The sequence below is a fragment of the Engystomops pustulosus genome, chromosome 1 (assembly GCF_040894005.1).
Source record: "Engystomops pustulosus chromosome 1, aEngPut4.maternal, whole genome shotgun sequence".
Classification (NCBI taxonomy): domain Eukaryota; kingdom Metazoa; phylum Chordata; class Amphibia; order Anura; family Leptodactylidae; genus Engystomops; species Engystomops pustulosus.
The window spans coordinates 4,370,647-4,386,294 of record NC_092411.1 but is presented as its reverse complement, the minus strand read 5'-3'; the positions used below and the strand labels follow the sequence as shown (position 1 = coordinate 4,386,294).

At 47.5% G+C, this 15,648-nt stretch overlaps 1 protein-coding gene across 3 annotated transcripts in view; it reads right to left on the bottom strand.

Moving 5' to 3' along the window:
* The window catches only part of LOC140115526 (phospholipid-transporting ATPase ID-like), a 98,753-nt gene that overhangs the window by 56,624 nt on the left and 26,481 nt on the right, over nucleotides 1–15,648 (bottom strand). For all 3 annotated transcript variants that reach the window (XM_072132800.1, XM_072132799.1, XM_072132801.1), the window contains exon 2: nucleotides 7,810–7,889. In XM_072132800.1, coding sequence (XP_071988901.1) covers nucleotides 7,810–7,852 — 43 coding nt within the window. In that variant the 5' untranslated portion in view covers nucleotides 7,853–7,889. The remainder of the gene's footprint in view (nucleotides 1–7,809; nucleotides 7,890–15,648) is intronic.

The following is a 15,648-nucleotide window of genomic DNA, read 5'->3' as shown; positions in this document are numbered from 1 at the left end:
GTTGTCACGGGTCATATACAAGCAGATAGAAGCCAGCCGCTGCCTCCAGCCTCCTCCCACACCCAGACACAGAGTTTTGCTGGAGAATAAAATGTTTTTTGCATCATATTTTGAATATGTTTTTATTGCGCGCTACATATAAAACTTTTGTTTTGTGAAGTTTAAGTGGTGGGTTTTTTGCCTTTTGTTTTGTTTCCTACTTTTCTAAAAGATTTGAAAATTGTAAAAAAAAAATTAAAAATATGTCTTTATTGCAAAAAAAAAAAAAACACACCAAAAACACTTGGTTAAGCACTTTAAAAACCCTCACAAGGCACTGGGGGTCATTTACGAAGAGCCCAAATCGTTTTTTTTCATCGAGTTTCCCGAATTTTTGCCAATTTGCGCTGAATTCCGCCGGGTTTTTTGCGCACGCGATCGGATCGCATTGGCGCGGGCATGCATTAGGCGGAAATCAGGGGGCATGGCCGTCGGAAAACCCGACGGATTTGGAAAAATCGCAGTATTTTTTTTAAAAAAAGTGTCGCTTGACACGCGCTTACCTGCACCCAGGGTAGGATCGTGAACTCCAGCAAACTCCGACGGACTTCAGCGCAGCAGCGACACCTGGTGGACATCGGGCGCACTACCTTAGTGAATCGCCGAAAGACCCGAATCCTCGACGGAGAACGCTCCGCAGGATAGTGATAGGACCCGGTAAGTAAATCTGCCCCATTGAGTTACTATCGTGCCCCAGTCTGTGTGTATTTGTTTCGCTGTATTTGTGGGGAAACTCTCCAGTTTATAGACCAACAAGGAAGCGATCTCAGACTTTGGGGGATAAAAATTGAGGTTTCTCCCCCAAAAAAAGATTAAAATTTTAAGTAACTAAAAGAGTGAGGAGGCGCTGACTGTATCCTGGGGTCCATCTTGAATACTGTAGTGTGAATTGGGTTGAAGCTGGTTTGGATTTATTAACATCACATCCGTCTCTTTTCTGCAGCTTTAGCGCTTTGTTTGTTAACCCATTGTAATTCGCACACTAATCACATTGCTTCCCTGCTCTCTGTGTCGTCCGGATCTCTGAGTTCTGGTCCAATCACAGTCCGGGGCTGTGGTTCTGGGATCACGTAATCCTGCTCATCCATCTTAGGCGTTTCTTCTTAGTTATCTCCATAACTTTCATGTGACCCTGATCTTTGTTTTCCTGGTGTTTTGACTATCCTTTTTGTGATTTTGTACCGCGTTTTCCCTCTTTGTTGTAACCGAGCTCTGGTGACTACTTTTATCTGTTTGTACTGTCTTGTCTTTGTCTCTGTGTTTGGCACATTGGCACAGGGAAGGAACGTCTTCTTGTTGCCTACTCACCACTAAGGATGGGCCGGCAATAGCCAGGGACAGCTGGGAAGGGTCTTAGTCTCAGGGTCCACTATCTCTCCCATTGTAGTCTGTTCCTTAAAGAGAACCTACCACCACGAATCTACCTATAAAGGTGGTAGGTGGATGTAAGGGACGTGAGGAGAGCTCTTTTTAGAGCTAATCCTCACGTCCCCGCTAACTTTTGGGAAACTTTATTAACCTAATATGTAAATTTAGTTATGCGGCTACTGGGGCGTGGAGTAGCCGGCACGAGGCTACACAGCGCGGCTACTCCACGCCCCAGTAGCCACATTACTCCTCCTACCCTGTTGTGTCCGGTGCGCAGCTCCTCGTAGATGCGCGCCCTCGTCCGATATGCATACGCAGTAGCCGGCTTGTCAGACGAGGGCCGGACACAACACGGTAGGAGGAGTAATGTGGCTACTGGGGCGTGGAGTAGCCGCGCTGTGTAGCCTCGTGCCGGCTACTCCACGCCCCAGTAGCCGCATAACTAAATTTACATATTCGGTCAATAAAGTTTCCCAAAAGTTAGCGGGGACGTGAGGATTAGCTCTAAAAAGAGCTCTCCTCACGTCCCTTACATCCACCTACCACCCGATCTACCTTTATAGGTAGATTCGTGGTGGTAGGTTCCCTTTAAGCCTGCATGACATTGGCTCATGGAAAACAGATTAGTAATTGACCTAACTATGGCCTATATACATTCAAATAAATGGAGCTCCCCCTAGAGGTAGCACCAGGAAGCTAGAAATATATTATGTAACTATGGCTTTCTCCAGCAGGGGATTTGTTACTCTGTAATAGAAAAATCTACAATTTTTGTCCATTTTATGTAAACTGTACTGGATACATTTAGTGTTGTGAATGGTGAGTGATAGTCCTGCATGTACTGTAACCCCGGGCTGTGCACATTCCTTATAAAGGACAAATTCTGCCTCTTAACATTCTCCTTCCATTATTTTACGGGACCTAAAGACTGAAAGCAAACACTATAAATATGCTCTATGGTGGCTACAGTGTACAGATCTCTGGACTCTTTACACTCCCGGCTTATGGATCATCCTCAGCCTCTGTGCACACCCAAGTGACGGACCTGAGAAATATCCCTTTAAAAGCAGATGCGTGTGGGTAGAAGAATGCAGAGGCCATGGAAACTCTGACACATCCCTCCATCAAGAGCTTTTCTACTTTTATGTCTATTGAGCTTAAAGGGGCTTTTTAAGGGTTTCCCTTTCACCTAAGTGCAGTTTTTCAGGGTGAACGCACTGAACATGAGACAAGTTGTTACAACTTTCTGCCAATTTTTGATACATTCTTTTACATTGTTATAAATGTCTTGTGGTTGCACAACGCGAAGGTAGAATACGACCCCTTTAAGAAGTCATCTGCACACACGTCCAGGCGCCATTATAGGGTTAATGGGATATCACAGGGCGGGCAGACGGGGCCCCATTAACCCCTTTCTCTCTTGGCTGTAGGAAGTGTTGGGTTTGGCAGGACAGGTTGTTCTGTTTTTGGGATATTTCCATTCACAGAGTCGCAGGGCTATAAATGCAGATCCAGGAGAGATTTCACTGGGAAACGGGAGAAGGGAATTTTTTTTCCCGGAAATACAAATGCAAATGAAATAATGAGATTATTAAACAGAAGAAACTAAAAGAGGAAATGCCCCGGACCAGGGGGGGTTGTTTTCATTACAGGGGAATGATAAGGGATCGTTCACACCTGACACTGAAGGTCAGAGGTGAAGCGTCCAGGTTCTCTTCCCTCTCATGTGTTAGGACTAAAAATATGATTTTATATGAACATTCTCATATATTATAATAAGCTGACAAATATAATATCAACTCCCACTGATACAAGTCTTCAGGTTCCTCGAGGACATGTCTGGATATCTCCATTTCCCAGCGTCATGTCACATGTTTCCCATCGCTGTCATTTTTACATGAATTCACTTACAGTCGGCTGCAGAGGAACGTGTTCCACGTGGAATCAATCAGTACATTGGTCCAATCCCCAGACTGAGCACAGGACTTGGGTTCTTCCATCATACGATCATATGATGCAAGGACTCCCAATCTGCAGAGCCAACACTATAATAGTTCTTAAAATTGCAGCGCTACAGTTAGGCCAGCAAACAGGGAGTCCTTGCATCATATTTCTGTATGATGACACAGAATACTGCCCTCTATGTACAAGAATATAAATACTATTATACTGCTTATATTCCCCTCACGTGATTACAGTCCTAGCATTGCCTCTGGGTATATACCACTCGGCTCTGCTCATTCTCACACATTGGGGGTCATTTACTAAGGGCCCGATTCGCGTTTTCCCGACGTGTTACCCGAATATTTCCGATTTGCGCCGATTGTACCTGAATTGCCCCGGGATTTTGGCGCACGCGATCGGATTGTGGTGCATCGGCGCCGGCATGCACGCGACGGAAATTGGGGGGCGTGGCCGAACGAAAAACCCGACGTATTCGGAAAAACCGCCGCATTTAAAAAAAAATTGTGTCGCGAAAATTTCACTAACCTTCATCCTGGATAGGCCGGTGTATTTCGAGGCATTCCAGCGGACTTCAGTGCAGCAGCGCCACCTGGTGGACGTCGGAGGAACTGCCTTGATGAATCCCTGGCGGACCCGAATCCAGCGCAGAGAACGCGCCGCTGGATCGCGAACGGACCGGGTAAGTAAATCTGCCCCATTATTATGATGCAGAATGATATAATCAAATATAATAAAATACATATGATGTAAGAGTCAATAAAATCGGGCTAATCCAAGATCCAATATTTGCTGAGCTGCTCCTCAATGCCAAAGCAAGGACAGAGATCCTAAAATACACACAGATATAGGCAGGCGGCTCCCGTGGTGTTTTGGCTTTCACATTTTGACACTCTACAAAAATACTTCCCTACTTTTAAGACAAACTGTCACCAGGTTTTACCCCATTAAACTACCAGCCCCCATAAAGGAGGGAATAAAATGTCCTTTTCCATTTCCAAAGTCATGTGACAATGAGCAAAGGAGAGTCATATTTTGCCTTAAATTAGTCAAGTTTAGAGGCTGCAGGGCAGGGTTACTTCAGACGGCCCTATCTTCGAGCCGGCATCAGGCTTGTGGTTCTGTGGTAGCTCAATGATACTGCTGCCTGCGCCATCGGCTAAGCAATGGGGGCATGTGCTGGGCTATCTATATACTGGGGGCATGTGCCAAAACAACCTATATATAGGGGTGCAAGTGCAGGGCTACCTATTTACTGGGGGCATGTGCTGAAATTGCCTATATAATGGGGGCATGTGCAGGCCTACCTATATACTGGGGGGCATGTGCTGGGCTACCTATATACGGGGGCATGTGCTGGGCTACCTATATACTGGGGGGCATGTGCTGGGCTACCTATATACTGGGGGCATGTGCTGGGCTACCTATGTACAGGGGGAATGCATCCGGATACCTATACACCAGAGAATGTGCCGGGATGCCTATATACTGGGGGCATGTGCCTGTATACCTATACACCGGAGCATGTGCCTGGATGCCTATATACTGGGGGAATGTGCCTGGATACCTATGTAATGGGAGCATGTGCCTAGATACTTATATACGGGGGACATGTGCTGGGTTGTCTACTAGTGTGCTCAAAAGTTTAAATACCCTGCAAAATTTTGACTTGTTTTGGCCTTTTTGTAGAGAATATGAATGATAAGACTAACACTTTGTTTCCACTCATGAGAAAACACAGTAGTTTTCCAATAAATAAATATATTTATATATGGGACTATCTATCTATATACTGAGGGAACAAGTGCTGGCTCTATCTATATACTGAGGGCGGGACATGTACTGGGGCTCTCTATATACTGAGGGGGCATGTGCTGGGGCTCTTTATATACTGAGGGGGCATGTGCTGGGGCTCTCTATATACTGAGGGGGCATGTGCTGGGGCCATCTATATACTGAGGGGGCATGTGCTGGGGCCATCTATATACTGAGGGGGCATATGCTGGGGCTATCTATATAATGAGGAGGCATGTGCTGGGGCTATCTATATACTGAGGGGGCATGTGCAGGGGCTCTCTATATACTGAGGGGGCATGTGCAGGGGCTATCTATATACTGAGGGGGCATGTGCTGGGGCTATCTATATACTGAGGGGGCATGTGCTGGGGCTATCTATCTATATACTGAGGGGGCACGTGCTGGGGCTATCTATCTATATACTGAGGGAGCATGTGCAGGGGCTATCTATATACTGAGGGGGCATGTGCTGGGGCTATCTATATACTGAGGGGGCATGTGCAGGGGCTCTCTATATACTGAGGGGGCATGTGCAGGGGCTATCTATATACTGAGGGGGCATGTGCTGGGGCTATCTATATACTGAGGGGGCATGTGCTGGGGCTATCTATCTATATACTGAGGGGGCATGTGCTGGGGCTATCTATGTACTGAGGGGGCATGTGCAGGGGCTCTCTATATACTGAGGGGGCATGTGCAACGGCTATCTACATAATGAGGAGGCACGTGCAGGGGCTCTCTATATACTGAGAGGGCATGTGCTGGGGCTCTCTATATACTGAGGAGGCATGTGCTGGGGCTCTCTATATACTGAGGGGGCATGTGCTGGGGCTATCTATATAATGAGGAGGCATGTGCTGGGGCTAGCTATATACTGAGAGGGCAGGTGCAGGAGATATCTACATACTGAGGGGGCACGTGCTGGGGCTATCTATATACTGAGGGGGCATGTGCAAGGGCTATCTATATACTGAGGGGCCATGTGCAGGGGCTATCAATATACTGAGGGGGCACGTGCTGGGGCTATCTATATACTGAGGGGGCACGTGCTGGGGCTATCTATATACTGAGGGGGCACGTGCTGGGGCTCTCTATATACTGAGGGGGCACGTGCTGGGGCTATCTATCTATATACTGAGGGGGCATGTGCTGGGGCTATCTATCTATATACTGAGGGGGCACGTGCTGGGGCTATCTATCTATATACTGAGGGAGCATGTGCAGGGGCTATCTATATACTGAGGGGGCATGTGCTGGGGCTATCTATATACTGAGGGGGCATGTTCAGGGGCTCTCTATATACTGAGGGGGCATGTGCAGGGGCTATCTATATACTGAGGGGGCATGTGCTGGGGCTATCTATATACTGAGGGGGCATGTGCTGGGGCTATCTATCTATATACTGAGGGGGCATGTGCTGGGGCTATCTATGTACTGAGGGGGCATGTGCAGGGGCTCTCTATATACTGAGGGGGCATGTGCAACGGCTATCTACATAATGAGGAGGCACGTGCAGGGGCTCTCTATATACTGAGAGGGCATGTGCTGGGGCTCTCTATATACTGAGGAGGCATGTGCTGGGGCTCTCTATATACTGAGGGGGCATGTGCTGGGGCTATCTATATAATGAGGAGGCATGTGCTGGGGCTAGCTATATACTGAGAGGGCAGGTGCAGGAGATATCTACATACTGAGGGGGCACGTGCTGGGGCTATCTATATACTGAGGGGGCATGTGCAAGGGCTATCTATATACTGAGGGGCCATGTGCAGGGGCTATCAATATACTGAGGGGGCACGTGCTGGGGCTCTCTATATACTGAGGGGGCATGTGCAGGGGCTCTCTATATACTGAGGGGGCACGTGCAGGGGCTCTCTATATACTGAGGGGGCACGTGCTGGGGCTATCTATATACTGAGGGGGCACGTGCTGGGGCTATCTATATACTGAGGGGGCACGTGCAGGGGCTATCTATATACTGAGGGGGCACGTGCAGGGGCTATCTATATACTGAGGGGGCATGTGCTGGGGCTATCTATCTATATACTGAGGGGGCACGTGCTGGGGCTATCTATATACTGAGGGGGCACGTGCTGGGGCTATCTGTATATTGAGGGGGCATGTGCAGGGGCTATCTATATACTGAGGGGGCATGTGCGGGGGCTATCTATATACTGAGGGGGCATGTGCTGGGGCTATCTATATACTGAGGGGGCATGTGCTGGGGCTATCTATCTATATACTGAGGGGGCATGTGCTGGGGCTATCTATATACTGAGGGGGCATGTGCTGGGGCTATCTATATACTGAGGGGGCATGTGCTGGGGCTATCTATATACTGAGGGGGCATGTGCTGGGGCTATCTATATACTGAGGGGGCATGTGCTGGGGCTGTTAGGCCTAATTACAGATGATCAGATAGCAGTTGCCTCTTTTATATCAGGGGGATTTAGTCCTTTCAATTTTCCCCTGATTCTGCCTCATTTTTGCTACAATTTTACAGAGGGGCGGGGGGTGTAATTTTGCTTGTCTGTCTGGAGCCCCAACATATCTCATCCGGGCCCTGAATGAACACTCTGCTCCATTCCATAACTGACCAGGAGATGACAGTCCAGGAGTCGTCATGCAATGTACGGCACTTACCTTCTGGTTTCTTCCTTCCACAATGTATCCCAAATGAAGGCATTCCCAGATCCAACTCCGGCTACAATCCCATGGAAGTTCTAGAGGAAAACACACAGTGATACAATGTTATTATATCCCCCGTACAGGACGCGTCTCACACCAGAATCTCACAGCTCAATAGTTCACATTTATTCCCTATTATCAGTGGAAAAACCAAGATATGCACAAATGTGTGTGGGACAGGATAACCAAAGGAAACATTCACTGAAATAACACGACCTCTCCCACATAACCGGGAACATAAGTTACAGAAGTAAAGAACACAAGAATATAATACTGCCCCCTATGTACAGGAATATACCTACTATAATACTGCCCCCCTATGTACAAGAATATAACTACTATAATACTGCCCCTATGTACAGGAATATAACTACTATAATACTGCCCCCTATGTACAAGAATATAACTACTATAATACTGCCCCCTATGTACAGGAATATAACTACTATAATACTGTCCCCTATGTACAGGAATATAACTGCTATAATACTACCCCCTATGTACAAGAATATAACTACTATAATACTGCTCCCTATGTACAGGAATATAACTACTATAATACTGCCCCCTATGTACAGGAATATAACTACTATAATACTGCCCCCTATGTACAGGAATATAACTACTATAATACTGCTCCCTATGTACAGGAATATAACTACTATAATACTGCTCCCTATGTACAGGAATATAACTACTATAATACTGCTCCCTATGTACAGGAATATAACTACTATAATACTGCCCCCTATGTACAGGAATATAACTACTATAATACTGCCCCCTATGTACAAGAATATAACTACTATAATACTGCCCCCTATGTACAAGAATATAACTACTATAATACTGCCCCCTATGTACAAGAATATAACTACTATAATACTGCCCCCTTTGTACAGGAATATAACTACTATAATACTGCCCTCTATGTACAAGAATATAACTACTATAATACTGCCTCATATGTACAAGAATATAACTACTATAATACTGCCCCTATGTACAAGAATATAACTACTATAATACTGCCCCCTATGTACAGGAATATAACTACTATACTACTGCTCCCTATGTACAAGAATATAACTACTATAATACTGCCCCCTATGTACAGGAATATAACTACTATAATACTGCCCCCTATGTACAGGAATATAACTACTATAATACTGCCCCCTATGTACAGGAATATAACTACTATAATACTGCCCCCCATGTACAGGAATATAACTAATATAATACTACCCCCTATGTACAGGAATATAACTACTATAATACTGCCCCTATGTACAGGAATATAACTACTATAATACTGCCCCCTATGTACAAGAATATAACTACTATAATACTGCCCCCTATGTACAGGAATATAACTACTATAATACTGCCTCCTATGTACAAGAATATAACTACTATAATACTGCCCCCTTGCTGAGAGGTTGTGTGCAGTGTGAGCTCCTGAGTCTCCTGATGTCTGGAGCGAGCCCAGGGCGGGGCCACCCTGGGTGGGGAGATTCCCCAAGCAAGGCCCAGGCTTCCAGGCCTACACTGGGAGAAAACTCCCATACAATTTCTACAAGGGATGGAAATCCCAGAGTCGTTTGTAAGGAAGAAAGTCAACAGAATATGGTTGTTGTAAAGAAGACACAAGAAAACAAAGTGAGTGAAGCAATGAAGGAAGTGAGTCCCAGGCCCGGCCAGCATGGAGCAGCACAGGTGGTGAGTGCAGGACGAGCAGCAGGTGCACAGCCCCCCACTCCTGCACCCAGACAGAGAAGAACATCCCTGGAGAGACAAACCCTGCAAGAGAACTTACTGCAGAAGGATGTGGTGTCCAGCATGGCCTGCACAGGCCGCACAAGATCTACAGCTAAGCCGCTGAGTGTCCCTGCACAGTGTGAACAGGCCTCAAGCTCTGCCACTGCAGACAGAAAGACTGGAGCTGCAAAGGAGACGGGTGCTCCTAGACCACCTGGAGCAGCACCCCGACCAGCACAGCAGGGGAAGGAGACCGTGCGAGCGCCTGAGCTGAGGCTAGCAGAGGAGATCCCAGGACTGGTAAGGAGGATGGGGGAGCTTAGCCACCATAAGGAAATGCTGCAGATGCAGATAGACTGTATGTATAACCTGAAAACTGCGCATCCAGAGAGTAAGAGACTGTATGATACCAAGCTGCACTCACTGAGCATAGAGCTGGCACAGGTGGTGAGGGACATGGACTGTGTTCTGGAGAAGATGGGACCCCTGGCTGAGACATATCGGAATAGGGAGCGCTTCTCACAGCAGAGGCAGAGCTGTGACCCCAGACCCAAGATCCCAGATGCGCCCCGTGTTACAACACCTGTACTGAAACCCGCTAGTTTCTCCTTCCAAAAGGGACAGTCGCAGGATCAGCCGCAGACCTCTGCAGCAGTCACTGAGAAGGAGCACGAGGATGTGGTACAACAAGTCCCAGCAGTGACTGCGCAGCAGCAAGACAAAGCATTTTCCTCTGGGTGTCAGACTGATGCACTGTCCCAGGAGATCTGTGCTGCTGTGACCGAGACTGGGGGACATTCTGATGAACCTGAGGGGTTGGGGGATGGAGGGGACCCTCAGTCTGTCTGGGATATGCAACCATCTAATAATAGCATAGAGGTGGATGGGGCGCAGGGGGTTGTACAGGATGAAGTATGTGATTTCCCCCCTCTAACATCAAGCCCCCCAAATAAGTCAGATCCCCCTAGATCAGACCCTCCCCCTAATAGCCAGAGTGAACCCCGTCATGAACCTCCCAGAAATGCCTGGAGCCGCGGCGCTCCCTCCTTTACCTCCAGTGCACAATACTCCGGGCAGGCGTTTAAGAGGAGGAACGTGGTGCGCTTTAAGATCAGAGGCGCAAAGGAAGATCTCCCAGATAGGAGGTTTGTGGTGCGGGATCTCCTGTGCCGCCAGATGGGGTTCACGCCTGATGACATCCTGGCAGTCATCAACCTTCCAGACAGACAGGGCTATGATGTCAGCTTTAAGCTCATGTCTAGTCTGGACAGGTTCTGGGATAAACTCCCCCGGTTCGGGGATAAGGATGGCTGGTGTAAGTTCACGTTTGTCCCCATTTCCAGGCCAGGTACTGTAGTGGTGAATGTCATCTTCTGGAACGAGTCTGTTCCCCCTCAGGATATTCTGGTGTGGCTCAGGCGCCATTGTGATCTTGTGTCAGACCTCACCAAGAATAGAGACGCCGACGGTATCTGGACTGGAGGGTGGAAGGTTCTGGTGAAGTTACGCCAGTATAATAACATCACCCTGCACCTCCCCAACAGCTTCTTCATAGGGAGAGAGAAAGGCGTCTGCTTCTATCCCGGGCAGCCGAGAAAGTGTTTTAGATGCGGTAGGATCGGTCACGTGGACAAAGTATGTACAGTAGTAAAGTGCAACCTGTGTGGGGAGGTCGGCCATCTCAGCGCCAACTGCGAGACAGTCAAGTGTAATCTGTGCGGTGAGATGGGCCACCCACACAAGGATTGCCCGGAGGCCTGGCATAACATCGCCAGGGATTTCTCTGATGACGAGATAGTACAGGAGGCAGACGCCTTAGAGGAGGAGGCCTTGATGTCAGGTCAAATACTAACTAGGCAGGAGGTACAGCAGGGGTCAGGTGATACTGCGCCAGAACCTCAGAGAGCAGTCCGCACTCAGCAGAATATGGAGGTTGTCACTCAGGACCAGCCTCAGGCAGCAGCCTCTATAACATCTACTACCGAATATGAGGAGTCCAAAAAGAACAAAAGAAAGAAAAAAGACAAATCCACCCGTAAGCCTGAGACAGAGTATGGTGCAGGGTCTAAGACCATGAAAAAATCCAGTGGTGATGCCGGGGTCATGGTCCTTTCCAATAGATATGATGTCTTATCAGAGTCAGATGGAGATTTTGAGCGTGAGTTAGAACGCATCGATAATGAGTGTGACGGGGATACAGAAGACCCTCCGACAAAAAAGAAGCCCCCTTCTTCTGAAGCTGGAGACCCCCTGTCAGACATGGAGACTGGTGGTAGGCAGAGGGAATCTGACTCTGACTCATGATGATGGGGGTCGCTGCTCTGTTTTTCTGTTTCCTTATGATGGCTGGATTCTCTCTAAGAGTTGCTTCTAGCAATGTTAACAGCATTAAAGTAAGAAGGACCAGACACGCTGTATATGACCACCTGAGATATCTGGACGCTGATGTTATCTTCCTGCAGGAGACCCATCTGACCACCTTGGGGCATCTCCGTGAGGCTGAGCGTGAGTGGCGGTCTGGTCCTTCTTACTGGTCACTGGCTGTGGAGCCGTACGCCGGGGTCGCCATACTGTTTAACACCACAGACGTGACGGTGCACAGGCTGACGGAGGTCGCTATGGGGAGGTGCCTGCTGCTAGAGGTGACCATCCATGGTAGGCGGCTCCGGCTGATCAGCATCTATGGCCCACAGACAGTGACAGAGAGAATCCAGCTGTTCAATGAGGTGAAGCAATATCTATTTACCTCAATCCCTGTAGTAATGGCGGGTGATTTCAATGTTACCATGACATCAGGTGACAGGTCCTCGGGCAGAGCAGTGGTCAGAGACTCCAAAGTCCTACAGAACATCGTATCACAGGCCCATTTATGTGATGTGTTTACCCTGGATGGCAGGAAACCCAAGTACACCTACACATGTGCTGACAGGAGCAGTAGGATAGATATGGCGTTTGTGAGTCCCTCAGAGACTGTTAGTGGGATGAGCGAGAGAGTTCTCCCATATTCTGATCACCTGGCGTTATTTTTTTGTATGGGAGCCTCTAACCGCTCGGACATTGGTCGGGGGTTATGGAGGCTCAATTCTAGCATCCTGGATGATGTCTGTGTCCAGAATTGTGTTCACTCCCTTTTTCAGGACCAGCTCCAGAGAGTAGACTTCTATGAAAACATATCTGACTGGTGGGAGAACGTCAAGGAGGAGATCCGGTCCCTCTTAAAGAGACTGTCAGTGAAGAAGGGTAAGAGTAAGTACAGCCAGTATCTCAAGCTGCGGAAAGAATTGGAGTCACTGTATTCGGCGGGAGGGGGGGACAAACAAAAGATAGACCGACTGAAATCTGAAATAAAGCAGTATCAGTACAGCCGCTACACGTCTCTTGTTGTAGAACGGGATTACGGGACTCTGGGGGTTCCAGATCCATATGAAAATTGCCGGGAATGTGTGGCCAAGAAATCGATCACAGGTCTCACTGACTCCCAGGGAGTTTTACAGGAATCTCGGGAGGGTATCCTGGGGTTGGTGAGATCGTACTATGCTGAGTTATTTCAGAAGAAGGTTTTGGATGAAGAGAAAATGGCTCAATTCTTGGAGGCAACTCCAGGTCCTGACACTAAAGATTTGGACTTTTCTCCTTTGACAGCAGGAATAACAGAGGAGGAGGTTAAAGAGGCCATTGATAAGTTACATCTGAAGAAGGCACCAGGTCCTGATGGAATAACATGTGAATTCTATAAGAAGTTCAGAGACCTCTTAGCCCCGATCCTTGTGGATGTGTTTACAAATTGTCTAGAAAATCACCTGATGCCTCCATCCATGAGAGTGTCCTCCCTTATTCTGCTGTCCAAAGGTAAGGAGCCTAGTGACATCAAGAACTGGAGGCCGATCGCCCTCTTGAATGTTGACCGGAAGATTTTGGCAAAAATTCTGTTTTCTAGGTTAGTCTGTTTGTCCCCGGCACTGTTGGCAGGCTCTCAGTACGGCACGGTAAAAGGGCGGAACATCTCTGGAGCAGTCATCTCGATAAGAGAGATGTTTGAGAGATGTAAAGCTCTGAGGTGTGGGAGATATGTTGTAGGTCTGGACCAGGCTAAAGCCTTTGACAGGGTTGATCACGATTATCTATGGGCCACTTTGTCAAAGTACGGTATTCCGGGACAATTTATTGATTGGCTGAGAACTTTGTACAGAGAGGCGAAGAGCTTTCCTCTGATCAATGGTTGGCAGGGGGACACTTTTGAAGTAGAGGCCGGGGTGCGACAGGGCTGCCCCCTGAGTCCACTGCTGTATGTGTTTGCCATAGATTTGTTTCTGCGATCACTGCAGCGGTGTGATTTTCAGGGGGTGCCGGTCCCCCATTGCTTGCCTTTGAAGGTAGTCGCCTACGCGGATGATGTGACTGTGGTGATATCTGAGCCTCGTGAGGTGGAGATGTTGTCTGCAGCCATCAGAAGTTACTCAGAGGCCTCCGGGTCTCTGGTCAACCTTGAGAAGAGTCAAGCTTTCTGGACATTGGATACTGCTCCTGGCTTTGATCTGCCACAATTCGCCAAGGCCTCCACCCATATTAAGATCCTTGGGGTGAAATTTGGGAGGGAAGATAATGCCAAACTAAATTGGGAAGAGAAGTTGGATACCGGAAATGCAAAGGTTCAGCGATGGAAGAACTGGAGGCTGACCTATAGAGAAAGGGATACTCTGATGAAGACTTACCTGGTCCCTGTCTTCCTCTACGTCTCTGTCGTCTTTCCTTTGCCAGAATCTTTCTCCGCTCGGCTCTTTAGCCTGTTCTTCCAGCTTTTATGGGGGAACAGGTTGAACCCAGTAAAAAGAGGGATCACCTACCTGCAGAGGAGAGAGGGTGGACTGGATATGTTAAATCCAAGGGTATTTTTTGACTCCATGTTTCTGAAAGTTAATTTTGGTTGCCTGGACTCAAACAATGGTCTCCTGTGGGTAAGTAGTGTCAGGGACTGGATATTGCCTTTTGCAGAGTCTTGGGTGCGAGGCGGCAGTCTCAAGAGGGGCCGATGGACTCCTGGCTTCCTCCCCCAGTATCTGGTGTATGGTCTCAGGTGTGTGAAAAAGTGGAGAATAGATAAGACCTATCTGGAGAGTAAGACCAGGAAGGACCTTTACACCAGTGTCTGTAGGACCTTTTATACTTTACAGCCAGCTCTGAGGGACTGCACAACGGCCACATTGCAGAAAAGTCTGAAGCTCCTCAATAGTCCTAGGCTCCCTGCAAAACTATTCGACATTGCTTGGCTATCACTGCACGGGAAGCTTTTTGTTAGGGGTAATTTAAAGTTTTTAAGTGTCTCAGACCGTATGTGCCCCTTGGGTTGTCAGCAGGAGCAGACGATGCAGCACTTCATTACCGAGTGCCAGGGAGGGAGACGGATATGGCAGGAGGTGTCCCGCAGGCTTAGGATACCAAGACTGCAGTCTCTGACCTACCCTGATGTAATCTATGGGGTGACACCACAGGTAGCCGGCATCGACAGGGGGACCATGTACCTGATCATCACGGTAACTAAATACTACCACTGGCACACCAGGACCAGAGTGTCCGTCCATAATGAGTCCTTCCAGCCCATGACCGCAGTCACACAGATACTATCAGAGCTGAGGTGGATCCGATCATTAGAGTTTAGGAAAAAGAGCCAGAATGTTCAGTTATGGAGGAACATAAATCTACAGTGATGGATTATATGTCATGGAATTCTGTTTATTTATTTTTTTTCCTTATTACCAGTGATGGACTTTTTAATTTGAAGTTACTCTAAATTCATTATTTTGCTAATGTGTTTGATCTCTGTTAAATAATTGTTTTATTTTTCATTCTGACAAGAATGTATTGTAAATTTTTGTTTGTTTTTACTAATAAAAATTGCCCCCCTATGTACAGGAATATAACTACTATAATACTGCCCCCTATGTACAAGACTATAACTACTATAATACTGCCCCCTATGTACAAGAATATAACTACTATAATACTGTCCTCTATGTACAAGAATATAACTACTAT